This window comes from Callorhinus ursinus, unplaced genomic scaffold (assembly GCF_003265705.2).
Source record: "Callorhinus ursinus isolate GAN/ISIS: 27379988/994484 unplaced genomic scaffold, GSC_fseal_2.0 scaffold125, whole genome shotgun sequence".
Lineage (NCBI taxonomy): Eukaryota > Metazoa > Chordata > Mammalia > Carnivora > Otariidae > Callorhinus > Callorhinus ursinus.
The window spans coordinates 737835-762876 of NW_027397187.1; the positions used below are offsets into that span (position 1 = coordinate 737835).

The 25042-nt window shown below is 65.4% G+C and overlaps 3 protein-coding genes across 8 annotated transcripts in view; all 3 read left to right on the plus strand.

The window, feature by feature from the left end:
• The first annotated feature begins 577 nt into the window (after window positions 1–577).
• NPDC1 (neural proliferation, differentiation and control 1) lies at window positions 578–6512 on the plus strand. Of its 6 annotated transcripts, none has more exons than XM_025864930.2 (9): window positions 578–872; window positions 3564–3710; window positions 4799–4936; window positions 5073–5258; window positions 5334–5400; window positions 5477–5561; window positions 5640–5719; window positions 5909–6005; window positions 6125–6512. In XM_025864930.2, exons 1-9 carry the CDS (start codon window positions 761–763, stop codon window positions 6191–6193), a joined length of 981 nt encoding a protein of 326 aa, XP_025720715.1. In that variant the 5' UTR covers window positions 578–760; the 3' UTR covers window positions 6194–6512. The 6 variants fall into 6 exon arrangements, with proteins under 6 accessions (XP_025720715.1, XP_025720716.1, XP_025720717.1 ...); XM_025864931.2 differs by having other exon boundaries at window positions 5073–5246; XM_025864932.2 differs by having other exon boundaries at window positions 5076–5246.
• Window positions 6513–10709: 4197 nt separating this feature from the next.
• FUT7 (fucosyltransferase 7) lies at window positions 10710–13537 on the plus strand. The gene is made up of 3 exons (XM_025864916.2): window positions 10710–11027; window positions 11684–11824; window positions 11917–13537. Exons 2-3 carry the CDS (start codon window positions 11812–11814, stop codon window positions 12930–12932), a joined length of 1029 nt encoding a protein of 342 aa, XP_025720701.1. The 5' UTR covers window positions 10710–11027; window positions 11684–11811; the 3' UTR covers window positions 12933–13537.
• A 1822-nt stretch (window positions 13538–15359) lies between these two features.
• ABCA2 (ATP binding cassette subfamily A member 2) overlaps window positions 15360–25042 on the plus strand; it is a 22109-nt gene continuing 12426 nt past the window's right edge. Inside the window, exons 1-14 of the mRNA XM_073890034.1 lie at window positions 15360–15509; window positions 19088–19181; window positions 20173–20284; window positions 20367–20530; window positions 20819–20946; window positions 21135–21248; window positions 21580–21798; window positions 22111–22478; window positions 22741–22900; window positions 23690–23818; window positions 23896–24063; window positions 24133–24229; window positions 24644–24817; window positions 24894–24996. Coding sequence (XP_073746135.1) covers window positions 15444–15509; window positions 19088–19181; window positions 20173–20284; window positions 20367–20530; window positions 20819–20946; window positions 21135–21248; window positions 21580–21798; window positions 22111–22478; window positions 22741–22900; window positions 23690–23818; window positions 23896–24063; window positions 24133–24229; window positions 24644–24817; window positions 24894–24996 — 2096 coding nt within the window. The 5' untranslated portion in view covers window positions 15360–15443. The remainder of the gene's footprint in view (window positions 15510–19087; window positions 19182–20172; window positions 20285–20366; window positions 20531–20818; window positions 20947–21134; window positions 21249–21579; window positions 21799–22110; window positions 22479–22740; window positions 22901–23689; window positions 23819–23895; window positions 24064–24132; window positions 24230–24643; window positions 24818–24893; window positions 24997–25042) is intronic.

The window sequence follows — 25042 nt, forward strand, 5'->3', positions numbered from 1 at the left end:
GGGCGTGCTCTCTGGGGGCAACAGGTGCAGAGTGAGGGGGTGCATCCATAGCTGCTTGTTGTCCTGAGGCCTCAGGGACCTAGGGACCGTGGACAGCTCCCAGCTGTCCCTCATCAGCCGCTCCAGGTCACTCTTGCCCCCTGGTGGCCTCACTGAGAGCAGCCATAGCCGTCATCGGCACCGGCCTCCTTCTGGGCGTGTGCTTGCTTTTATCGTGGGTCTCTGAGGGCCCAGGTGCGTCTTTGGACGCACCTTTCCCTCTGTGTGCGCCTGGTGTCCCGGAGTTCCTGGGGCTCGCGCCTCCAGGCCCCAGGCAAGTCCCCTGCTCCAGCGGGGTGGAGGTTGGGGGTTGGGTGGGAACCCGAGGGAAAAGTGTATCCCGGGGAAGCCCACCCCAGGCCAAGCCGGGCATGTAGAGAACAGAGAAGGTCCCCGGCAGCAGAGGCCACAGGAGTCGAGGCACCCCGAGGCCTGGAGTGAGGAGGTGGAATCAGAACCCGAGGAAGGGGGAGGGGGCGCAACCTGGAGGCGCCGTCCCGCCCCCTCAGGTGGAGCGCGCAGGCGCACTCCCCAAGAGCCGCTCGCCCGCCGCGCCTCGATCCCGGATCCTTTGCCGCAGCGTCAGCGCCGCCGCCGCCTCCTTTCCTTCTCCGCCTCCGCCCCCCCTTCCTCCTCCGCCGCCTCCCCGACGCGGCGTCCGCAAGCCGCGCCGAGCCCCGGGCCGCGCGGTGCCATGCTGCCCCGGCGGCGGCGCTGAAGGATGGCGACACCCGTCCCTCCGCCCTCCCCGCGACACCTGCGGCTGCTGCGGCTGCTGCTCTCCGGCCTCGTCCTCGGCGCGGCCCTGCGCGGTGCCTCCGCCGGCCGCCCGGGTGAGCGAGTGCGGCCAGCGCAGGCCGCGGAGCGCCCCGGGGCCCGGCATCGCCGGGCGGCGCGGCGCCGTCACCCTCCCCGCAGCCGCCGCCCTCGCCCGGGCCGCAGGACCCGCCTCGCCCGGGATGGGGTAAACAGGCCCGGCCCGGAGGGCGCGGCGCCCCGGCCACCGAAGGGCTCTGCCGGATGGGGCTTCTCCTGGGTTCCTGGCGGCGAACCTGAAGTTCACGCGCGTCTTGTCTTTGTCTCTGGATCCGTGGGCTTGCTGCGTGTCTGTGTCTGTGTCTGTGTCTGTGTCTGAGGAGGGTTCTCTACGGGTGCGCCCGCCGCTGGGAATTTGTCCTGTGCGCGTCTCTGTGTGCGCGCTTCTTGGGCTCCGCCGGTGCGGGCCTGGCCCTGGGTGCCTGCCGGCCATGCTTGCTCGTGTCTGTCCTGGGGTCGGGGTCGCAGTGCTGGTCTGCCTGTGCCCATGCCTCGGGTGGTGGTGGGCACGAACCTTGCTTTGCAGCTGTGGGGGAGTCTGAATTGTCCCAGGCTTAGGGGCTTGTTGCGGCTTCAGTGGAGGCAGGAGGCGCTGCCCTTGAGGGCCCTCCTATGCGCCAGGGGCAGAGCTTGAGGAGCCCAGGGTCCTGGGAGACCTGCCCTGCTTCCCAGTTGGGCACCGAGGCTCCAGGCACGAAGGTCTGCAGGAACCCAGGATCCAAAACGCACCCCCACCCCAGGGCTGGACTGGGGGACTATGCTCAGACATTCATTCACTGCTGGCAGCAACATAGGAGAGGTGCTGTTCTTAGCCCATTTTACAGATGAGAAAACTGAGGTACAAAGAAGTTAAGTGACTGGTACGTGGCACAGCTGGGATGCCAACCTGGGCCTTGTGGTTCTGTGTGTGTGGCCTCAAGAAGCCACACCAGGGCAGGCCTCTTCCTGGACACAGCACCCCTGGACAGGAGGCCGGAGCATGGCCGACCAAGGAAAATGGAGGCTGCCTGCAGAGAACCTGGCTCTGGGACATGCAGGGTGGGGCCTCCTGAGGAAATGGAAAGTAACCTCTGTGCTGAGTCCCTGGGGTGGACAGGTGCCATCCCAGCTCCTCATTAGCATTATGAACTCTCCCAGATGCCAGGTGTGGTGCCAGCCACTCTCCAGCTGCCACTGTTCCTGGGATCTCTTCCTGCACCCCGAGGCTGGAGTGGGGACTTCCCCAGGATTAGCCAGGCAGCCGCCCTGTCTTTCTAGGCTGGGGGACTGGGAGTGTAGGGAGGCCTCTGGAACCCAGACCCTGGAACCAACTTGGTGCTTCAGGCCTCTACCCTTGGCCTGCGCACTCTGGGTTCTCAGCACCTGCAGCAGGGACTGCCTGACTCCCCAGGCACCCCAGCTGGTAGTTGGGGTCCAGACTGATGAGCTGGCCCATGCCCCAGGCCAGCTCTCTGATACTGGTACCTGTTGACCCAGGTAGTACAGCATGGGGGTCCCCTGGATGGGAGTCGGCCTGCCTGCTGCAAGGGCTGCTGGACCTTCCTGCCTACAGACAGGAGGCTGGGAGTATCAGGTTACCAAGGAAACCAAGTCAGGCCAGCCAAGGTCTGGAGAAGGACAGAGCCAGCACTCCCTGATCCCCCACGTACCTTGGGCCCCAGTGGCCCTCCTGCAGTGTAGGGTGTGGGCTAGGTGGAGAGGAATAGTCCTGGTCCTCCAGAGACACCCCATCCCAGCCTCCCCAACCAGGATTGACAGTCCTGCTGGGTATCTTCCTGGGTCCTCTGGCCCTGCTGCCCTATAACTGGGGCCAGTGTCTCAGGCCTCAGGGCATTCCCTAGTTTTGAGGCAACTCACCTTCTGTATCCCAGAAGGGAAACTGAGACATAGAGGGCTACTGCTTTCCATCCCCCAGCATCAGGATGGGACCCATTGGCCATCTATACAGGACACCAGAGTTTGGGCCCAAAGTCAGGGACTGGGCCTGGCCCAAAGTCCCAGGGACTCCCCAGTCCCTGGCAGCATGACTTCGGGAGTGACCCTGGCCTGGCTTTTGTATCTCAAGCGAGTGAGACTTGCTGACCCCATTCTAGGACTCCCCAGCTCAGCAGCTTCTTTGTGCTCTGGAGACAAGCCAGAGATCAGACACCGGGGGGAGTGACTGTCTTCCCTTGTTCTGTTCCATCTTCTAGCTCTGCTGTAGGGCTGTGGGATGTGACAGGATGGGACTTGCAGGGCCGCGCTGACGTGGTGGGAGAGGTGGGTGGCCAGTATCTTATGCTGCCCCCAAGGCAGAGAGAGACCTGGGCCCCACCTCCTAGGGCTCCCAGCCTGGATGGAGGGTCCAGGGCTTGCTCGGGACCTGTTGAGACGGGAGGCAAGACCTACAGGGCTGCACGGCCCTGGCCAGGAGAGCTGGTGCTACCCAGACAGTCAGGGACAGCTTCCGCACAGGGCTGGCTCAGGCCTGGAAAGTGGACTCTGGGGAGTGGGCGGGGCAGGGGAGTTCCGATAAGTGTTGGGACAGCTTGTCTTCCTGGTCCTGATCTCTGGCTGTTGGGAGGAAGGGCCTGCCCAGAACAATGGTCGGAGCCAGGCCAGACTGGGTCAGCTCTGTGGGGGAGGGGTGGCCAGGGCAGTACCGCCTCTGTGCCGGGGCTGGGCCGAGCTGGGCGGTGATCCGGCTCTGCCTTCTGCTTCCTTCCTAGATGCAGCTGCCTGTCCTGGGAGCCTGGATTGCGCCCTGAAGAGGAGGGCGCGGTGCCCCCCAGGCGCGCATGTCTGTGGGCCCTGCCTTCAGCCCTTCCAGGAAGACCAGCAAGGGCTCTGTGTGCCTAGGACGCGCCGGCCTGTGGGTACGGGAGAGAAGAATGTGCTTCCCCCCCCCCCCCACCTCTGCCCTGATATATTTGCCACTCAGCCTCAGCTCCTTGGTCCGCTGAGCTTCATTGGTGTGCCGGAAACTTTTATGTCTCCGAGTGGCCTGGTGACCTTTCCAGATAGCACCAGCCCAAGAGCCTGGCAGTGGGCTGAGGTGTGGGGCAGTTAGCCCCTACCAGGGCAAGGGGTGTCCAGTGTGAAATGCTGGGGTGATCCCAGGAGAGAAAGAGTCAGAGTTCCTATCCCCTGCCCCCCGCCCCGGGCTGCCTGGGCCCCCTGCCCCGTGTGCCCTCTTTCTCCATGGCTCACTCATCCGGTGCAATCCGTGTGCCTCACCCGGCAATCTGAGCCCAGAATGTCTGGACAGCCAGCCAGATGTTGAACGGCCTCAGGTGTGATGGGGCATTACAGAGGAATGCTGGGGGTGCTGAAGTCTGCTGGGGCAGGAGGACCTTCCCGGAGGAGAAACACATTCCTGGCAGTGAGGGGGGCCACAGAAGGAGATGTACAGGCCTGCTTTAGAAGGCGGCAGGTGCTCTGCTCTTTCCCTGCCGTGTGGAGTGTCTAATTGGAGCCTCTGTCTGGACTGTGGGGCCCGTGGCAGGGACAAGGGGGAGGCCAGCCACCAGCCCCGTCCCAACAGCTGCCCTCAGTTCCTACTGATTAACTGGTGGGGGTGGGGGGGACAGAATGGGGCCTCTCCCCTCTTCTTAAGGAGTCACTGCCTGTCTTGGTAGAAAAGGGGTGAGTGATGCATGGGTAACAGGTAGGGTGAGGGGCACCCCTTCCCTTCTCCTGGCCTTTGCGCATTCCCCTGACACCTCCACTCCCTTGCCCCCGCCCCCATTTCCTGGGAAAGCTGCTGCTCACATGGACTGCCTTCAGCTGTCACCAAGGCAACTCAGGATGGCCAGGGATTGCAGGCCTGGAGGGAGAAGGAGGCCTGGGCCAGGGGCATCTGGCTCCTGGATGGACCTCACCTCCTCTGGAGGGCCACCTGCAGCTGGTGTTGCCAGGGCGGGGCTGGGGGCCTCTCCACCTGATGGCCCCTCACCCTCTCCAGGGGAGAGCCTGCCTAGGCCCCGACTGGAAGATGAGATTGACTTGCTGGCCCAGGAGCTGGCCCGGCAGGAACCACCACGGCACTCCATGCTCACTGCCCAGCCCCAGCCTGAAGCCCAACAGCGGCAGCTGGAGCTCGGTGAGACCCAGCCCATCCCCCGGGGCATCCCCACCACTTTTGACCCCCCCCCCCCCCCCCCCCGGCCCCCCCCCCCCCCTTTCCCCCCCCCCCCCCCCCGCTGGTCCTAGTGTTCTAAACTGCCTTTTCTCTGCAGCAGCCACCCTGGGGCTCTCAGAGCGCCGCCAGGGCCCCGACCTGGGCCCCCCCTCCACTCGGGGAGCCCCTGCACCCACGCCCCACACCTCCTTGGGCTCCCCTGTGTCGTCTGTGCCGGTACACGTGGCCCCCTTGGAGCCCCGGGGCGGGCGTGGTGACGGACTCGCCCTCGGTAGGTCTGCAGGTCTGTCGGTCTCTCGGTGGGCAGGAGGCAGGGTCCCGCCCCGAAAGCCGCCCTCACCGCACCCCCTCCCCGCAGTGCTCGTCGTGGCGTGCTCGGTAGCCGGCGCGGCCGCCCTCGCCGTGGCGGCTCTCTGCTGGTGCAGGTGAGCGCGGGGCGGGCCAGGCGGACGGGGGGCGGCGGGCGGCGACTCCGCGGGTCTCAGGCTCCACTCCCCGCAGGCTGCAGCGAGACGCCCGCCTGACCCAGAAGGCCGACTACGCGGCGCCGCAGGCGCCCGGCTCCCCTGCAACGCCCGGGATCTCGGTGCGTGGCCCCGCCCCGGCCCCGCCCCCCCGGCCCTCGCCACCGCGGCCTGACCCCCCCTGCCGTCTCCCCGCGCAGCCCGGCGACCAGAGGCTAGCGCACAGCGCCGAGATGTACCACTACCAGCACCAGAGGCAGCAGATGCGGTGCCTGGAGCGGTGAGAGGCCCCCACCCAGTCCGCCCACTGCCACACTGGCCACCCCACCCCGGGCACCGCGCCCCGTGCTCGGCCCGCCCACCCACCGCCCGGGGCTCTGGGCCGAGGTGCGCCGAGTCCCCGCTTGCAGGCTGGGCCACGGGCACCTGGAGGGTGTGGGAGGACCTAGCGATCCCGCCCCCTACTCAGGCATAAAGAGCCGCCCAAGGAGCTGGAGTCGTTGTCCTCAGACGAGGAGAACGAAGACGGTGATTTCACGGTGTACGAGTGCCCGGGCTTAGCCCCGGTGAGTCCTGCGGCAGGAGCCCCAGCCGGGCGGCGGGGAGGGGGCGGCGGTGGGGGCGAGCGGGGTGGGGACTCCCCCGTGCGCCCCCACCGCCGCCGGCCTGACCCCGGCCTTCACAGACCGGAGAGATGGAGGTCCGGAACCCGCTGTTCGACCACTCCTCGCTGTCCGCGCCCTTGCCGCAGTGATGAAGGCTGCCGCTCCCTTCTCCCGGACTCTGCATGGCCCACGGGGGGGCGGGGAGGGGCAGGGCTCGGCGTTTCCCATTAAAGAGACCGTGTTCTGACAGTGGGCGTGCTTGTGGCTGGGCCAGGGCACGGGGTGGGGGTGGGGCGGGGGCGGGAACCCCTTCTTGAGGAGACTCAGCCCCCTCTACCAGGGACCTTCTCTTCTTGCACCTGTCCTCTTGAGTCTGAACCCCCCAGTGGGGGGTAGGGAGAACCCTGAGACCAGGCATGGCTGAGGAATCCTGGAAGCAAAACCAATTAAAATACATTTCAAACCCATCATCTTGGTGTACTGGAGACTGACCTCCATCCCACCCTTTGGGGCCATGGTGGATGGAGCCTGTAGTGGAGGCCTGGGGCTTCCTCCTACACTCCCAGGGATGGTGGGCGTGGCGTGCATCTCTGGGCCCCCCACCCCCGCCTCTGCTCTGGAAGGCCTTCTCACCCCCTGCTGGGGAAGAGGGGCTTTATTTTTCTACCACCACAAGAGCACCCCTACTCTTTTCCTCCCGTAAGCCTCACCCCTACTGAAACTTCTGTCTCAAGGAGGGGAGGGGAGCAGTGAAGTATAGGGCCAGGCTGGTATGGACTTGGTACCACTCTCCAAAAGGTCGCATTCCACGTATGCTGAAAAGAGCAGGGGTGTGAGGGCAGTGGGCACCCAACATCCATTTCCGCTCCTGTCCATCGGGGCCGGAAGGGGGGGAGAACAGGATGCAGGCCCTGAGTGTGAGTTTGTGACGCGAACCAGAGGCCCCTGGGCCCCTGCAGCCTCTGTGGGGCAGAGGGATCCGAGGGACGCAGGCTCCACACAGGCTTGTAGACCAGGGTGGGCTGGGTGAGGGGAGAGGGCAGCGGGGACCCTGAATGTCAGGATTTGTGTCGTGGCTCACCCCAGCCACTGACCAGGAGCGAGGAGGCCTTCAGAGCAGGGAGCTGCACTGTTTGGTCAACGGTGCAGAGGCTGGATGGGGAGAGGGGTTTCTGGGGCCCAGGGAGCAGCAGGGCCTGCTGCGGATGCCTGCCCCACTGAGGCTGGGGAGGGGAAAGGGTCAGATGCAGAAGCCCCTGGTGGTTCCTGGGGGTTGGGGGTCCAGAGAATACTGAACTTCGGGCCCCCGGATAGATGGGGGCAGCCCTGAGAGGAGAAAACAAGATCCATTTGGGACAGATGGGTTCCTGAGGAGAGACCGGCGGGCTGGGCTGGGGGAAATGGGCTTGCCCCTGCTTGGATCGAGTGGCTTGTCCTAAAACAGTTCATTTCTAGGGCCAGGGCCCATTCAGACTGGGAAGTCCCTCCCCTCCACCCCAACTCCTGGGCTGTGGCCTTAGGCTGGCCCTCAGCTGGGAGCCTCAGTTTCCCTTCTGTGCACTGGTGTGGGGGATGGCAGGAGGCATGGGAGCCGGGAACCTGTGCGAGGCGAGGGCAGGCTGGCGAGGATCACCTGTCCACTGTCACTTAATCTGTGCCATCAGGGAAGGTAGCCACGGAGGAAATGGGGCGTGGAGCAGTCCCAGCCTCACTCAAGAAGGCTCAGGCAGTCTGGCTTGCAGGCTGGCGCCCATGTAGGGGTTCCCCTTGATATCTTGGGTCAGGCCCAGAGTCAAGACACTTGTCCTTTGCACTTCCTGTGGGCCTGACCTGGGCAAAGAGCGGGCACCTGGTCTTTTCTAGCGCCTCAGAGGTTCCCAACCTGTCCCCGGGGCCCTCGCTGGCTGCCTAGTCCCCGGGGCCCCAGGCAGGAGGGCCCCCTTCTGGAGCAGCTGCAGTGAAGCAGGACGGGCATGTCTGGGCCAGAGAAGGGAGGGCAGGGGCTGGGCTCCTCCAGGCAGTGGGGTCTCCCTCAGCTGGCTTACCTGGCACAGGGCCCTAAGCAGCTCAGCAGCCCACTCCCCACCTGCTTCCTGTGGCTTCCATCGGCCTCAGGCTAGCTCAGACAGAGCCAGTCCCTGCTTTTCTCTAAACTTCTACAACCACAACCAGAGTGCTGTGGGCTGCCCTGAGGCAGGGGCCTAGGGTCCAGGGAAGGCCTATCTCCACAGGAACCCCTGGAGACCCCAGTCCTGGGCAAGGGGCCCATTACCTTTCTCCGCACCACCTGTAAGCTCAGAGCCCCCTGCTGCCGTTCCCGCCGCCGTCCCAGGGCCCTGGCCCAAGAGCGACCTTCTTGGTACAAGAGGCTGATCTCGTCTCTGCCCTTGGAGCCCGCCCATGCTTCAGCCCCTTAGCCAACCTTCCCCGGCTTGGCATCCTGTCTGAGCATAGATGACAAAGGGTGACATTCCCACAGCCCAGCATAGACCCTAGGGGACACTCATCTGTTTGGAGTTTGTGAGACCCTGGGGGTCAGACCACACTGGGCACAGAATGTGGGGTGCTGTGGGCCCTTAGCCACGACCCTACGAGGTGGGAACCTTTCCATCTGCAGACTCCGGGAGGTGGTGCTCTCCTCCTGCAGGTCAGACACACTTCCTTGTCAGCCTGGGTCGCTCGCTGGGCTGGTCCTGGATTCCCAGTCCCCCAGTGACACCCCCACGCCAGGTGCGCTGCCCACCAGAGCACGTGTTGTGCAGAATGGAAAGAGCCAAGCCAAACTCAGGTTCAGGGCACAGAGCTCCTGCGGCCGTTCACTTCCGGATAAAGAAGTGAACATGCCCCCTGTCCTGGGCAGGAAGGGAAGGGGCGGGAGAGCAGGCACTGCACAGCTGGCCGGCAGCGGTGTCCCCTGCTGCTTCAGGCAGCCGCCCACCCCACCACTCGCAGCAGCTGGCTCCTCGCACAGCCCTCACGCTACACCCCCAACCTGGGAGCTCATCGGCCACCTGCCCCGCCCTGCACCCACCTTCCCGAGGCGTCCCCTGAACCCTGGGCTCGGCTTGTCCTTGACAGGCAAGTGCGCGGGCTCCCTCTGCAGGAGCCACATGGTTTTGGGGCTCGGCCGCCAGGGGGCCTGCTGGGCACACCTATGGACTCTGCCTCGCTCAAGCTCACCCTTCGGGTAGGCGGGCAGCTGGGCTCTGGCCCTCTCTCCCCGAGGCACCCCCAGGCTGGGGCTAAGGCCAGGTGCCCCCCCCACCGCCTTAGGTGCTGTTGTCCGCAAGCAGGAGGCGGTCAGCAGGCCAGGGGCCTGGCCTTCATCTGGTTTGAGGTTCCTTCAGCAGGTGCCCCCCAGGAGGCTGGCCCCGCAGCAGCCCTGAGGGCTCGGCTGTGCTCCTGCTTCCGAGATGCTCACGGGCTGTGGAGCTGGAGTCGGTGCCCACCTGCGTCCCCGTGAGTCACAGGGCCTGGTGTGCGGTGGGAGGTTGAGGGCCCTCTTTCCCTTTGACTCACGTTGTCTTATCTTTTTCGCTTTCCTCTGAGAGCCTCTCACTCTGACCTGTTTCTGGGCCAAATCTCGGGGCCCCATTTCCCAGCCAGCACGTTCCCACGACCGGGCCCTGTGGTTGCCAACCCGAGCTGGGAGGCGTTTGACAGGGGGCGGGGGGTAGCAGAGCCAGGGCAGAGGAGTGGGAGGCTGCTTCGAATCCACCCAGGAAGGGAGCAGTCTGTGGGTATGGGTGAGGCCTGTGGCAGGGGCCCCGGCCAGCCTGGCCCTGCAAACAGGAAGGGCAGGGGCGCTGGCAGCCAGAAATGGGATCAGCTCCTTCCCACACACTTCACCACCTGCAGGGTGCCCACCCCACGGAGAGGTGGGCTGAAGTAAGGCTGGAAGCCAGGGCGTGGCTCCCCTGTGGTCCCCCTGCCAGGGAAGAGATGCCAGGGAGGGGTCAAAGGCCTAGTGCCACCATGGTCACCTCCCTAATCTTTGGGCCGCTGAAAGGGTGAGGGCTGGCCACAGCCTCCAGCTCTGGTCAGGCCCCAGTGCCCCCTAGCTGGGAGTCAGGCCTGGCGGCTGCACCCACAACAACCCACCAGATGATTTCTACCAGATCCTGCGGCCTCTCTTCCCTCCTCGGATATTACACAAAGCTCCACGGTGCAGCTCGGAGGTTTTGCAGGGGCTGGGGAGCCTCAGAGATGCGCCGCTCCTCCTCTTCTGCCTGGCCCCTGTATCCTCGGGGGTGCAATGCCAGCCGCCCAGCTCCACCCTAATGGCAGTCTGGTCCTCACTGAGGGGCAGGAGCTGGGGGAGGCCAGCAGCCCCAGGCGCCCAAGGGTGAAGCAGGGGGGGACCACAGGGTGGTGGAAGGCCCCAAGGATGGCGAGGGGGCAGGTAACCCAGGCCGTGGTTCCTGTTTGCTCCTCCTTCCACGACCCCCATTCCCCAGACTTCAAGAATGTGAGCGGCCCGAGGCCTCTGGATGCTGAGTGTGAGAGCCAGTCCTTACCCTGCCAACTCCAGGACCAAGAAGGGTCCAGCCTGGGGGAAGGAAGCTGACGGCACCAGCTCAGCTGAGTAGGGAGCAGGCCAGAGCTCGGGGAAGTCTGATCATGCTGACTTACTGTATCTGCAGCTCAGAGGAACTGGAGCAGAAGGGGAAGGAACTTGACCTCCAGGCCTGGGCCCCCAGGGCCAGTCAGAGGGGAGGGGAGGACAAAGGAGACCTCTGGACTTCTGCCTTTTTTCTGCTGGAGCAGGCACCAGCTCCCTACCTGCCAGGGTCAGGGACACAACGACTCCTTCCCTTTCCAGTCTGGAAAGCCCCCTCTCTGTCCCCACCCCCACCCTGGGCCTGGAGGAGGAGGCCTGGAGTCCCTGGCGGCAGGCCTCTGCCCACATCCCCGCTCCTCAGGAGCAGGAGCTCTTTCCAGGCTGGCCAGGACCCTGGGACTTCTGTGGACACGTGTCCTTGGGTGAGGAAAGAAAGCACCGTGGGCCCTGCAGTCCACCCTGGGACTGACACTCCTGGGACCCTGGGACCGAGACACCCCCCCCCCCCGCTGGGGACCTGGGTTCTGGACACGGTGTCCTAGAGGTGGCAGGGGTGAGGTGGGGGTGGGGTAGCCCACTTAGGAGGCAAGGGAGAAACCTCAGCCTCCTGGCAGAGAGCTGAGCACAACACATCTGCAGTCTGAAGGTCTGGGAGCAGCACGAGCAGCCGTTGAGCAGGGGAAGTGGGTGATGCCACCACAGGAGGGGCACTGCTGGCCTGGGGCTCCGCGCCGCCGCCTCTGGGGAAAGTGCGCCCTGCCTTCCAGGCCTGGTGGCCGGCAGCGACTGGGTCCCTATGTCCAGGGGCCACCTCCACCTGGGACGGCGTGTCCTCAACTTGCCTGCCCAGCTGGTCATCCCCAGGCCTCTCGGAGCCCGGCAGGGGTGGGGGGGGCATGATACTGGGCTGGGGATGGTGCCCCTCCTACCCCCAGCAGCCAGAGGATTAGAGTGGGAGGTGGGGTGAGGATGGTGGCTGATGCCAAAGGTCGCCTCCAGGCCGGGGGGGGGGGGGCAGGGGGAGGGGGGGGGCAGGAGCAGGAAGATCGCTTGCGGTCTCTCATCTCATCTTGGGCAGATGAAAGGGCAGTGCTTCCAGGTCGCGCTGAGCGTGGGGTTCAGCTGTGATTGCAGGCACCTCTGCCTAGTGGCTGTTGTGATTTGAGATCCTCTGGTGTCCCGGGCGGCTGATTCTGGGCGCTGCGGATGAATAATACTGGTGAGTGTCTGGTCTTCGGGGAGACTCGGGCTGGGAGGATGGGCCCGAGGGCAATCCTGGGAAGACCGCGTCTCTTTCTATGTCCTGTGTAGGGTGTGGCCCCTCCTGGAGGCTTCGGGCCTTGGGGGCCCTGGCTGGAGCCACCCTGCTTCCCGCCCTGTGGCTCCTGTGGCTAGTCCGGGCGGCCCCTGTGCCAGGCCCTGCGCCCCCACCCACGCTCACCATCCTCATCTGGCACTGGCCCTTCACGGACCAGCCCCCAGAGCTGCCCAGAAACACCTGCATCAGCTACGGGGTGGCCCACTGCCACCTGAGTACCAACCACAGCCTGCTGGCCGTCGCGGACGCTGTGGTCTTCCACCACCGTGAGCTACAGACCCAGCGGGCCCGCTTGCCCCTGGCCCAGCGGCCACGGGGGCAGCCCTGGGTGTGGGCCTCCATGGAGTCACCCAGCCACACCCACGGCCTTGGGCGCCTTGGCGGCATCTTTAACTGGGTGCTGAGCTACCGCCAAGACTCCGATATCTTCGTGCCCTACGGCCGTCTGGAGCCTCACAAGGGGCCCGCACCGCCACTGCCGGCCAAGAAGGGGGTGGCAGCCTGGGTGGTCAGCAACTTCCAGGAGCGGCAGCGGCGCGTGCACCTGTACCGGCAGCTGGTGCCTCATCTGCAGGTGGATGTGTTCGGCCGTGCCAACAGGAAGCCGCTGTGTGCCAACTGCTTGCTGCCTACCGTGGCCCAGTACCTCTTCTACTTGTCTTTTGAGAACTCGCAGCACCGAGACTACATCACCGAGAAGTTCTGGCGCAACGCGCTGGCAGCAGGGACCGTTCCTGTGGTCCTGGGGCCCCCGAGGGCCACGTACGAGGCCTTTGCACCCGCCGATGCCTTCGTGCACGTGGACGACTTCAGCACAGCCCAAGAGCTGGCCTCTTTCCTGGTTGGCATGAACGAGAGCCGCTATCAGCGCTACTTTGCCTGGCGAGACCGGCTCCGCGTGCGGCTGTTTGGGGACTGGAGGGAGCGCTTCTGTGCCATCTGCACCCAATACCCCCGCCTGCCTCGAGACCAGGTCTACCAGGACCTCAAGGGCTGGTTCCAAGCTTGAGCTCTGGCCCAGAGGAGGAGGCAGAGGAGGGTGGCTGGGCGCCGGTGGTATGGGTGGAAAGCTGGGTGTTGAAATCAAACCACCGGGCATCCGGCCCCCACAGGCCACCATCTGGTTAGTGCAGAGGCTGGGGTTGGAGGCTGGAAAGCAAGGGTCGGGGGGAGTGGGCTGGTCTGGGCAGGCTGCCTAAAGAAGGAGGCTGGTGGGCATTGGAGCAGAGGCATTCGGGGGTGAAGGTGAGAGCGGGGAGTCAGTGGGGGTGCGTGTTGCTAGAGGATCAAAGATACAGGCTCCCAAGGACCTCCGAGGACCTCCCTCCCCAGCTTGATAAAATCCCAGGGGGATCCTCTGTCCCAGACACGGGCTGGGAGAGGCCAGAGGCAGGGCCCTCCTGCAGTCTGTAGGGGAAAGTACTGGGCCCCCAGACCTCCTCTGTCACCGAGGTCCCTCGGCTTGGGCCGTGCAGGTACATCACCCACACCCTCCACCGTGCTGGAGCCAGGCCCTGCGGACACCGTGACAAACGAGCCAGGTTGTTGGCCTTGCTGCTGCCTGCGGTAGGCTCTGGGAGGGGCAGTGGTCAATAAAGAAAGGAAGGACAAGAAGGGCATGCGCTGAGCCCATCTGCCCTCCCCCTGCCGCTTCATCCCCCTGCCACACAGGCCTCCTTGTCCTGATGGGATCCCGCCGGCTCCTCCTCAAGGCCTCTGCGCTCCCCGTGCTTGAGAGACCCTCCCCCACACTGCAGGGCCTGCCATCTTCCTTCGGGCCCCTGCCAAAGGAACGGCACGGCACTGGGGAGCCTTCCTTGACCCCCAAAAGGCCGAGACGGGTGAAGAGTAGGGGGTGTCAAGGTCTGAAACCCGGCTGGGGGTGTCAAAGGCACCTTGTCTTGAAGGCCCTGGGAGGGTGTCTGGCGTGTGGCAGGATCTGCTCCGTGGTGTAGGGCTCGCTCTGCCCGGTGGCTGGTGACCACACGGGCGGCAGGGCGTCCCGAGCATGCGGCTGCAGCCAGGCGAGCCCCTGTGAGAGGTGAAGCTGGTGCTGCAGATCGGGGGCCCCAACAGGCTGCTCCACAGGGGCAGAGGTCAGGATTTGTCCCTGCCCCAGATGGGGGTGGGGGGCAGGTGGAGGCCGGAAGCTGCCCTCCCCCTTGACCATGGCTTGTGTGAAAGCCCTGCCAGTGACTTCCTGCCCCGCCCTAGCCGCACGTGCTGACCAGGGAGAAGGATGTGGGATTGTAAAGAAGGAGTGGGGAAGGGGCAGGTAGCTGTGGTCCCCCAGGCCTGTGATTCATTTAGGGGAGCCCTCTATGTGCATGTCCCCCCCACTGGACATCAGATGACCTGCCTCTCCCATTGGCAAGTGGGGAGACTGATGTTGGGGAGGGGCCCTCGGAGCCACCCACCAGGGTTCCCTGCCCTCTGCATTCCCCTGCTGGCCCCCCGGGGACACTGCAGCCTTGCTCCCCCAGCCACCAAACAGCCTCTGCAGAATGCACTCCACTCCAAATTCCATCTGCAGGGGCCTGACTGGCTCTTGGATGTGGGGAGAGAAATGAGCCACTCACAGAAGGGCAGCCTCAGTCTCCCCAAGCACCCTGTCTACCCCACCTGCAGGGAACCGCTTCCCTGGGCCGGAGCCCGGCCAGGCCCATCTTGCCACTTGCTCACCAAGTTGTTCATTCCCAAGGGACGCAGGGAATTTTCACAGCGGTGGGACAGGCCCCCTGCAGCCCCCCCTCACAAGCGCCCACTCCTCCCTTAAGTGGCGTGGGTCAGGAAGCACCTGCTTGGGCCAGAACGCTGATTCTTGAAGACTGGAGGGCAGACACTGCCCGCCCTGCACAGGTGGGATCTCCAGCCAGGACTGAGCTGTCCCCTCCCCACGTGCGGGCGGCTACCCCCTTCCAGCCGGGCAGTGACCCTGGGGACCGGGACCTGGCTCTGACGTCCGGATGAAATTCCTGCCCCCAGCACTTCTGCGTGGGCGGGTGGAGGTCGTGCACCCCCTCAGCATCCTCCCAGGGCGCCCTGGGGGCCAGTGACCATCTTGGGGCGCCTCTGCGGGACGATTCCAATGGGGGTTGCTGCGCGCCGGCCACATGCCCCTGGGAGAAGAGCACCCCAGAGGGGGTGTGAGTCGGGGGTTTAGATGTGAGCTCTGGTGCACGTCACTTCAACGCCTGGCGAGATGGGGGCGACCAACGAATCCACCCGTGGCTGGAGAGGTGGAGCTCCAGGAATGGCCCGGCAGGGCGGCGGGGGTTACGGGCTCGGCTCCGGGCGGTGGGCTCAGCGCGGCGCCTTTAAGCGGGGGCGGCGCGGGCGGGGGGCGGCCGCGAGTGGCTGTCACCGCGGCCGCCGGGGCGGAGCCAGCGCGGAGCCGGTCCCGGACGCCCCAGACCCCGCCCCGCGCGGGCGATGCCGAGCGGCGCGGCGGGCGGCGGGGCCGGCGGGGCGCGCAGAGGAGCTGGCCGCGGCGCGAAGGCGGCCGGAGTCCGGCCCCGCCATGGGCTTCCTGCATCAGCTGCAGCTGCTGCTCTGGAAGAACGTGACGCTGAAGCGCCGGAGCCCGGTGAGCGACCCCGCGCGCCTCCGGGCCTGCCCCGAGCCGGAGGTCGCGCGCACGGGAGGTCCAGCGGCGCGCTTTCCGCGCGCACGTGCGGCCGGGCCGGGCGCGCGTAGACCCCGGGCGGGCCCCGGGGGCGGAGGGCCCGAGCCCCCACCCCGCCGGACCTCGCCCGTCCTTGCGGGCTCCGGCCTCCGGGGAGGGGGCTCGGCCGTGCCCAGCCCGCGGCCCGCGCCCGCTGACATTCGCGGTGCTCGGCTGAGTCACGGGGATGGGCGCCCTGCGCGCTTTTCGGGGCTAGCGGCTCGAGTAGGGGGGCGAGCGGCCCCAGGACTCTGGGGTCGCGGGAGTCCCTCGTTCCCGGGACAGAGGGCTGGCATGGGGGACTCTAATCCAGCCCAGAAGGTCCTTGGTTTCTGGGCCCAGCCCCCCTGGAGCACTTGCAGGGACCCTGCCCCTTCCCTCTGCCCTTGGACAGACAGCTCTCCTCCCCCTCCCCCTCCCCCTCCTCTTCACCCTTCCCGCGAGTCCCCTAGCCCTTGCTCCTGCTTTCTCACCAACAGGAATGTCCTTGCTGTGCCAGCATCGGCCAGTCTGCACCCCTGAACCCTTTTGTCCTTTGGGGCAGTCCTCCCTGAGGCTGATCCACCCTCTGATCTCCCCTGGGAGCCGGGTCCTGCTGTTCCAAGCTGTGACCACCAAGCAGCTTGTGCCTGGGGCAGCCCCGGGCCTGAGGGTGCAGGACACAGCAGCTGTCAGGGACAGAAGCCCTGGTGAGGAGCCAGCCTGAGGCCGTATGGATGTCATCATGCTGGCCCGCACCGCTCCTGCCCTGGGAAAGGCAGGGGCATCTCCTGTTGTCCTGCCCAGCCGACAGCGCAGGGAAGCCTGGGCAGCTTGGGTTTCTGAATGGGCCCTGGGGATTTTCCACAACCAGGCCCAGAGAGGCTGGGGTACGGAGTGGGGGGCCTAAGGAGGAAGCATCCTCTTGCCCACCTGGGGCCTGAGAGGCTCCTCTCCCACCTGACTCTGAGTCCCCTCGGGCTGATGAGCTCCTGCCAGGGTCCCTCCTCGGGAAGAGAAAGCCGGGACCGCAGACACGGCAGGGTGGCCGTCATCACCATGGCCTGGCAGGACTCCTCTGGGCACCTGAGCCTGGCGGGGAACACGTGCCTGGGGCTGGCTGGCTCTGGGTGCCATGGATCGGGCCTGCAGCCTTCGGGTTCCTGGGGACACCAGGGCAGGGCTTGGCGGGGGGAGGGGTTTGGGATGCGGGCATGCATTGGTATCAGCCCCAGGGTTCTTGGCAGTAAGGGCCCCCTAGGGGCTGGGAACAGAGGCTAGAATGAGGGCCCCTGAATCCACTGGGGATCTCAAGGCTCAGGGAAGGGAGCAGTGGCTTGTGGGGCACCTGGCAGGCAGGTGGGAGGTGTCTCCACTGCCCTACACCCAGGAGTGGCCCCCACCCGCTAGGTGGAGCCTTCCCTAGAATCTTATCTTCTTGTGCCCCTGCCCAGCAGCACTACCAGGGCTGGTTAGGCCACATGGAGGTCCTTGGCTTGAGACCACAGCAAATCAGAAATTCTTCCTCCAGGGTGGCTGAGGCCTTTGCTGGGCTTGTGCTATGGGGCAGGGGCTGGGGCTAGCCAGAGGCCTGGCACACTCCTGCTGGCTCCCCCTTTCCGGGGAGGGTCTTGGGCTTCAGAATTAGACCTGTGGGCTCGGCCAACAGAGGTTTTGCTCTGCATGCTATGCACTTCTCTGGGGGGTGGGGGTGCACCCCCTGGAAAGCTTGGTTTGGAGGGTAGGAACCAAGGACCTCTGTGCCTGGGTTTCTCCAACTGTGAGTGTCGCCTGTCCTCTCTTAGCTGGGGCTGCTGGGGCCTCATCACTGGGTAAAGAGGCCATTCCATCTTCAGTTCTCTTCTGTTCTCCCCTTGACACAGCAAGAGGGGGCTCAGGCCCAGTGTGGGCACCCAGGCTCCGGGAACAACATGGGGGCACTGGACTAATCTCAGGGCACCGGGGTTTGACCACCTTGCGGGCCCCTAGTGGGGTGCAAGGGGCAAGGAACCTGTGCTCCCTGCCTGTAACCAGATGCCCCTCTGCCCGCCTGCCCGCCCAGCAGGCCTCCCTCTTCCCAGCAGCTCCTGCGGCGGCCGTTGCTATAGCAATGAGGAGGTAGCCGAGGCCTGTTGCTGCAGTTACACGGTGGAGGTGCCCAGTGGCAGGGCAGGTGTGCGTGGGGCTGGTACCTTGGCCGTGACCCTGGCCACCTGCCTCACGTGCAGCCACCCTGGCTCTGTGTATGTGTGTGTGGCATAGGTGCCTGTCCCCAGCCCTGTGGGTGCCATGGTGCCTCCTCGGCTAGCCCTGGGCTGGATCCTGGCTCGGGGAGGGGGTGGAGGCTGGCACGGACTGGGGCGGGCATGGGGTGCGGACACACAGTGGGGTGTTTCAGACCACAGAGCACTATTGTCAAAGCACGTAAACAACAGCCACTGTGCCACGCTGGGGGGCTGGGAGCCCGGGCCCTGGGCCAGATGGAATGCTGTGGGGGGTGCGGCTCTGGAGTCTGTCTGGGGGTAGGGGTGAGGACGAAGGAAACCTGGTCCTCTGAGAAGAGCTGGTGGGGGTGAGGGTCAGGGTGTGTCTTTGGGCTGAGCGGGGGGGGGCTCCCCAAAGAGCAGCTCGCCCGAGGTCCTCTTTCCACCTTCCCTCCCTGAGCTAGGAGAGGTGACGGTGTCACAGAGAGTGAGAAGTTCTCCCGTTTTCCAGGTGAAACAGAAGGAAGGCTGGGGCTCTGGGGCCTCTGGCATTCCTTCCCCTCTCTGAGCAGGTTCCACCAGGGCTCACCTTGGTGCCCAGCTGGGGGTGGCAGGAGCAGTCCTGGGAATAGAGAAGAGTTCTGGGGAGCGCCGGCAGGGCTGCCGAGCCCACCTGAGCCACGTGGAGTGAGGGAGAGGGGCCAGGGCAGAAGGAGGCACTCGGGGCTTTCAGACCTCTGAGCAGGTTTTCTTGGAGGCTCAGGGTCCTAGGCTAGAGCCATGCCTCCCCTTGTCCAGGCCTTGTCTTCCTAGGCTCTCGTGTGGGGTGTAATGGGCTGTCACAATGAGGGGGGCTGACACTGGGGGAGTGTGGGAGCCATAGCTGGGGCCCAGGACCACCTCCAAGATCCTAGCCAGGAGAAGGTGGGGAAGGAGAAGCTGAGCTGGGCAGATTCATGGGTCATAGTAGACCACAAGCTGACTGGTCTGTCCCTGCTGGCAAATCACTGCGGCACACAGAATCTGGGCTGGGGGTGTGGGAGAGCGGATTTGCTGGGACCAGACAACACTCATGCTCTCGCCCCCATAGAAAAGGACCTTGAAGAAAGGGGAGGCCAACTCTGTTGGCCCTGAGAGCCTGGGTTAACTTTCTGTAGTTCCTGTGGGAGGTATGTGGGGTCCAGGCTGGGTGGGGCTGGCCCTGCCTGCCAGAAAGACATCTATCTGCCTGGCGAGAGGAGGGTGTGGGTCTGTCCTGTCCAGCCCGGGGCAAGTGGTGTGGGAGGCAGGTGGCCTTACTCAGCCCACCCTTTCCAGTGGGTCTTGGCCTTTGAGATCTTCATTCCTCTGGTCCTCTTCTTCATTCTGCTGGGGCTTCGGCAGAAGAAACCGACCATCTCTGTGAAGGAAGGTGAGTGTCCTTGGTTGGGGGGAGTGGGGGGGGGCCCAGGGCACAGCTGGGCGGGCAGTCCTCACTGCATCATGCGTGCGTGCCTGTCCTGGGTGCACGTGACCATACACGTGTCCCAGCTCCCACGCTGTCCTGGTGCGGTCCGTGTGCCTGTCCCCCCGCGTGGTCCCTGGCCGTGCCTCCTGGCTGGGCCTGAGGACAGGGCTGGCCATGGTGGCCAGTCCTCACTGTTCTCCTCTGTTCTGTTTTGCCCCTCCCCCGCATGGTCTCTGGTCCTCCTCCGGGCCTGCATGCAGTCTGTAAGTGAGCGGCCCTCCTGGTGCCGCCTAAGCGCGCCCCGCCCCCGCTTGCATTAACAGCCTTTCCTGGCCTGGCTGCGTCCTGCAGAACCCCCTTGCCCATGGTCAGGGACGGCTGGCGCACTGGAGGACGGGGGGGGCAGTGGGTACCCAAGGGGGCCTGGGCCACGGGGTGGCTCCCAGGTCAAGCTTCTGGGGGGGGGGGCATCCGTCTCTCTGTGGGGTTGCCTTGCAGGGCTGGGGCCAGGTCACCTGGCTGCTCTCCTCTCAGACCCCCGTGGGCTCCTGCATTCTCTCTGCTAACCAACTGGCCAGAGAGGTCAGAGGTCACTGCCCAGTGGGGGCCCCACATGCTCCCCTGGGCTCTGTGGGCAGTGCCACACCTGAATTCTTAGGGTAGGGGTCAGGCATTTTGGCCTTGGCTGGCCAAGGAAAGAGGGACACTCTGGGAGTTGTGGGGAAGGGATGAGCAGACACCCTTTGACCTCTGACCTGCTGGGGTCATCTGCACTAGAACTCTTGACCCTCTGCCCCCTGTCCGCTGCCCGAAGCTGCTTTTCCTCCCTGACTCTCTCTAAATTTCTTTATTTGGCCTTCATCTTCCTCCCCTTTCTCGACTCCTTCCCCTGTCCTCTCCTGTCTGCCCCTCGGGCCCTCTCACCTGCCCCGACCGCCCCCCCACCCCCCTGCAGCTTTCTACACAGCCGCGCCTCTCACCTCTGCTGGCATCCTACCTGTCATGCAGTCTCTGTGCCCGGATGGCCAGCGAGACGAGTTTGGCTTCCTGCAGTACGCCAACTCCACGTGAGTACCCCCCACCCCCCCTGCTCCCTCCCCGCCCCCTGCCCCCGCCGAGGCCAGTGGGTGACCGCCGATGGTGGTGCAGGGTCACTCAGCTGCTGGAGCGCCTCAACCGTGTGGTGGAGGAGAGCAACCTGTTCGACCCTGCGCGGCCCAGCTTGGGCTCGGAGCTCGAGGCCCTGCGCCAGCACCTGGAGGCCCTCCGCTCCGGCCCGGACACCTGGGAGAGCCACTTGGACAGACCTACAGGTACGCCCTGGGCAGGTTGGGCTGTGCCTATGCTGGGGGGCTCGAGGCCCAAGCTCTGACGTCAGCTGCGTTCAAACCCCAGCTTGGTCACTTATAACCGCGGGCCAGTGTTGGGGCCTCCATCTGAGCCGTCGCTCTGGGTTCCTGGGGCAGACGTGCTCAGGCGGACCCAGCTGAGCTGCCCTCCACATGGCTGGGTCTGGTGCGGGCACCTCGGCTCTGCGTCTGTTCTGGGTGCCTTGACCCTGGGCACAGCTGGCCCTCAGTGCCGTCCTTCTGCCTGTCCAGTGTCCTCCTTCTCTCTGGGCTCGGTGGCCAGGGACCCACGGGAGCTCTGGCGTTTCCTGGTGCAGAATCTGTCGCTACCTAATAGCACAGCTCAGGCCCTCCTGGCTGCCCAGGTGGACCTGCCTGAGGTGAGTGGGACAAGCATTCTCAGCGAGCATGTGTCTCCTCTTGGGGTGGCTCCCGGCCCTGGGCTAGCCTCTCTGCCCTCCCCTGCTTGTAGGAATGGAGAGCAAGGAGGGGGGATGCGGAGCTCTGAGGCAGCCCTGGGGCTGGGTTCTGGGAACCCCTGGCCTGAGCCACACCCCTTTACACCCAGGTCTATCACCTGCTTTTTGGCCCTTCGCCTGCCCTAGATGTGGGGTCAGGACTCCCCAGGGGTCGGGACCAGCCCTGGAGCCGCCTGGGTAGCAATCCCCTATTCCGGATGGAGGTGAGGGGACCTGTTAGTGGGATGGGAACACGCCACCTGCCCCCGGGTGGGTGTTTCTGCCTGAGAGGGTGAAGAAAGGAGCCCCCTTGATAATCCTGAGCTTCTCCTGGGGGTGAGGGAGGTCCCTGGGAGTCTGTGGCTAGAATGAGGAGGGGGAGGGCAGGGTAGTGATGTGCGTCCACCCCTCCCCACCCCCCATTACAGCGCCTGGGCTATCTCAGACTTGGTGCAGGGGCTGGGGCAGGGGAGACCCGAGGCCTTCTTGGGCTGGGGCCTTGGTTCCCTCTTGGTTGGGGTCCCTCCCCAGCTGTTCCCTGCACCCCGCCCCCAGGAGCTGCTGTTGGCCCCTGCCCTGCTGGAACAACTCACCTGTACACGGGGCTCTGGGGAGCTAGGCCGGATCCTCACTGTGTCCCAGGGTCAGCAGACAGCACTGCAGGGCTACCGGGATGCTGTCTGCAGTGGGCAGCCTGCAGCCCGTGCCCAGCGATTTTCTGGGCTGGCTGCTGAGCTCCACAACCAGTTGGATGTGGCCAAGATTGCCCAGCAGGTGAGAGCCTGCCTGCCTGCTGGCCCTGCGGGCCCACCGCCTGGGCTGGGGGAGATGCTGGGGCTCCTTGGGCCCAAGGCTGCGAGCGGGGTGTGCCTGTGGTTGGGTGTCCCACGCACCCCCAGGGAGCCATGCCCCATGTCCTCCCCCAGTCTGTTTCCCAGCCCCTAGCCAGACTCTCCCTCAACCTCTCCCATCCCCGCCGGTGTCCTCCATCCACCCCTGACCTCAGTCACACACCTTCACATCAGTCCCCAGCCCCTGCTCCCTCTCCTGGGCCTGCATCTCCCCACATGCCCCGTTTCCCCTCAGCTGGGCCTGGATGCCCCCAACGCCTCGGTTCCCCAGCAGCAGCCGCCACCCCCACAGCGACTGCAGGCGCTGCTGGAGGACCTGCTGGACGCCCAAAAAGTTCTGCAGGATGTGGATGTCCTCTCAGCCCTGGCCCTGCTGCTGCCCCAGGGCGCCTGCGCCCGCCGTGCACCAGGCCCCCCAGCCAGCGGCCCTGGAAGGACAGCCAATGGCACCGGAGCTGCGGGGGGCACGAGCTCCAACTCCACCGTGGAGGAGGGCGCCCCGTCCGCTGCGGCTCCGGCCTCCTCGGACGCGCTGCAGGGTCAGTGCTCCGCCTTCGTGCAGCTCTGGGCTGGCCTGCAGCCCATCCTGTGTGGCAACAACCGGTAGGTGGGTGGCAGGGAAAGGGGACAGGAAGACGGGGGGGGGGGGCCTGACCCCGAGGCCGGGCTTTGACCCCCCCCACACACACACACCTGGCACCCACTCTGAATCCCGGCCCCATGTCCCGCCCCTCCCGATGCACCACTCCCACCCTGAGCTTCTGCCCTGTCGGCTCTTGAAGCCCCGCCTCCAACCCCGGACACCCCGCCCTGATCCCCATGGCAGACCCCCAGCTGCGCCCCTAACGTCCGCACCCCGCGCTAGCACCATCGAGCCGGAGGCGCTGCGGCAGGGCAACATGAGCTCCCTGGGCTTCACGAGCAAGGAGCAGCGGAACTTGGGCCTTCTCGTGCACCTTATGACCAGCAATCCCAAGATCCTGTACGCGCCGGCGGGATCTGAGGCAGACCGCGTCATCCTCAAGGTTCGCCAGTCTGGCGCGGTGGGGGCTTGAGCTGCATGTGCCTTCTGCCTCCTTCTGGGGCAGAAGCTGAAGGAGCAGGCCAGAGGGGCTCTGCAAGCCAGGAGCCCAGTGCAGACCCCGTGCAGACTGGGGTCAGTAGAATTGTCATGGGAGGGGGCTGTGGCCCTGGCACTTGAGCTCTGACTTGGCTTGGTTGGGGGTGGAGTGGAGAACCGTCGGAGGGCGTTCGAAGTGCAGGGGCACTTGGGGGCTGCTGTGGGGATGTCCTGGACAGGCTGGGTCCTGCCCAGGTGCAGGGTCCTGGCCTGGCTGGGAATGGCCAGGGCTGGCAGTGCTGGTTTGGATAGAGGAGGGGCCACGTGGGGCCAGCTGAGGGCAAGATGTTCGTGGCCATTCCAGGGGAGAAGTCCTGTCTGGGAGAAATAGAAATTAGGGCTGGAAGTGGCCCAGGAAGGGGAGAGCCTGTGGAGGGGTCTCTAGGATGAGTGTGGGGGGAGAGGAGGGCCAGGTGTCAGGGCTGTTCAAGGAACATGTGGAGGAAGGTCCAACAGAGGTGAATGGGGGGAAGCGGGAAGCCAGGCAGCCCTGGGAGCCAGGGCAGAGCCAGTTCTGTGAGTCCTTGCAGGAAGGTGGGGAGGGAAAGTTTTCAGGCGCGCGGGTGGAAGTCTGGCCAGAGCAAGATTGGCTGTAGGTGAGGACTGGCCTGGGGGGAGACAAAGGAATGGAGAACCCCCTTGCTGGCTGGGGTTTTCCCATGAGCCCCATGACTCATGCCCTCACCCTCTGCAGGCCAACGAGACCTTTGCCTTTGTAGGCAATGTGACCCACTATGCCCAAGTGTGGCTCAACATCTCTGCCGAGATCCGCAGCTTCCTGGAGCAGGGCAGGCTGCAGCAGCACCTGCACTGGCTGCAGCAGGTGCTGGGGGTGCTGGGCTGGGGTGGGGGAGGGGCCACACCTGGGCCACCCTCTGAGCCAGTCCTTCCCCCCCCCAGTATGTGGCAGAGCTGCGGCTGCACCCCGAAGCGCTGAACCTGTCCCTGGAGGAGCTACCGCCTGCCCTGCGTCAGGACAACTTCTCACTGCCCAACGGCTCGGCCCTCCTGCAGCAGCTGGACACCATTGACAACGCGGCCTGCGGCTGGATCCAGTTCATGTCCAAGGTGGGGTGGACGGGCCCCGCGGGCTCCGCTGGTGCCCAGGACCAGCTCCAACGATGCCCCTCCCCCCAGGTGAGTGTGGACATCTTCAAGGGTTTTCCCGATGAAGAGAGCATCGTCAACTATACCCTCAACCAGGCCTACCAGGACAATGTCACCGTGTTCGCCAGTGAGCTGGTCCCCCTAACCCTTGCTCTTCTGCCTCTCCCCGCCCAGCCCCAGCCTCCAGTCTCCCTCCATCACAGCCCTCCCCTACCGCTTTCCATGCCCGTTGAGCCCCTTTCCCTTCTTCAACGTCACCCCGCCTTAGTCCCACCTCCTCCCTGGCCCCGCCCCTCACTCCCCAGTTCTGCCCCAGCCCCTGGTTCTGCCCCCTCCTTCACACCCCGCCCCCTCCCAGCTCTCCAACCCCGGCCCCACCTCCTCCCTGGCCCCGCCCCTCATGCCCCGCCCAGCGCTGCTCTAGCCAGCCCCGCCCCCTTTTTGTCCCTGCCCCTCCCTCCCTCCCTTCAGGCCCCTACTGTCCCCCCCACCCCGTTGCCAGCCCTGGCTCTGCCCCTCCACCTGCCCCTCCTGTCCCCAGGCGTGATCTTCCAGACCCGCAAGGACGGTTCCCTGCCGCCCCACGTGCACTACAAGATCCGCCAAAACTCCAGCTTCACAGAGAAAACCAATGAGATCCGCCGGGCTTACTGGCGGCCGGGGCCCAACACGGGCGGCCGCTTCTACTTCCTGTATGGCTTCGTCTGGATCCAGGGTGAGGGCCGCTCCTGGGGCTGCGGGGGTAGGGCCTGGCCGCCCCCTACCCCATGGCTGACCCCTCCTGCCCGCAGACATGATGGAGCGTGCCATCATCAACACCTTTGTGGGGCACGACGTGGTGGAGCCTGGCAACTACGTACAGATGTTTCCCTATCCCTGCTACACCCGAGATGAGTGAGTGTGTGTGGGGGAGACTGGGGGCTGGGGCTTAGGCTGAGCC

What these genes read in the sequence shown, in the direction of transcription:
- NPDC1 (XM_073890014.1), top strand. Translation starts at nt 761, where the DNA reads ATGGCGACACCCGTCCCTCCGCCCTCCCCGCGACACCTGCGGCTGCTG. An exon ending in TGCCTCCGCCGGCCGCCCGG is followed by an intron (nt 873 to 3,563) that starts GTGAGCGAGTGC and finishes CTTCCTTCCTAG; the next exon opens with ATGCAGCTGCCTGTCCTGGG. An exon ending in ACAGCGGCAGCTGGAGCTCG is followed by an intron (nt 4,937 to 5,072) that starts GTGAGACCCAGC and finishes TTTTCTCTGCAG; the next exon opens with CAGCCACCCTGGGGCTCTCA.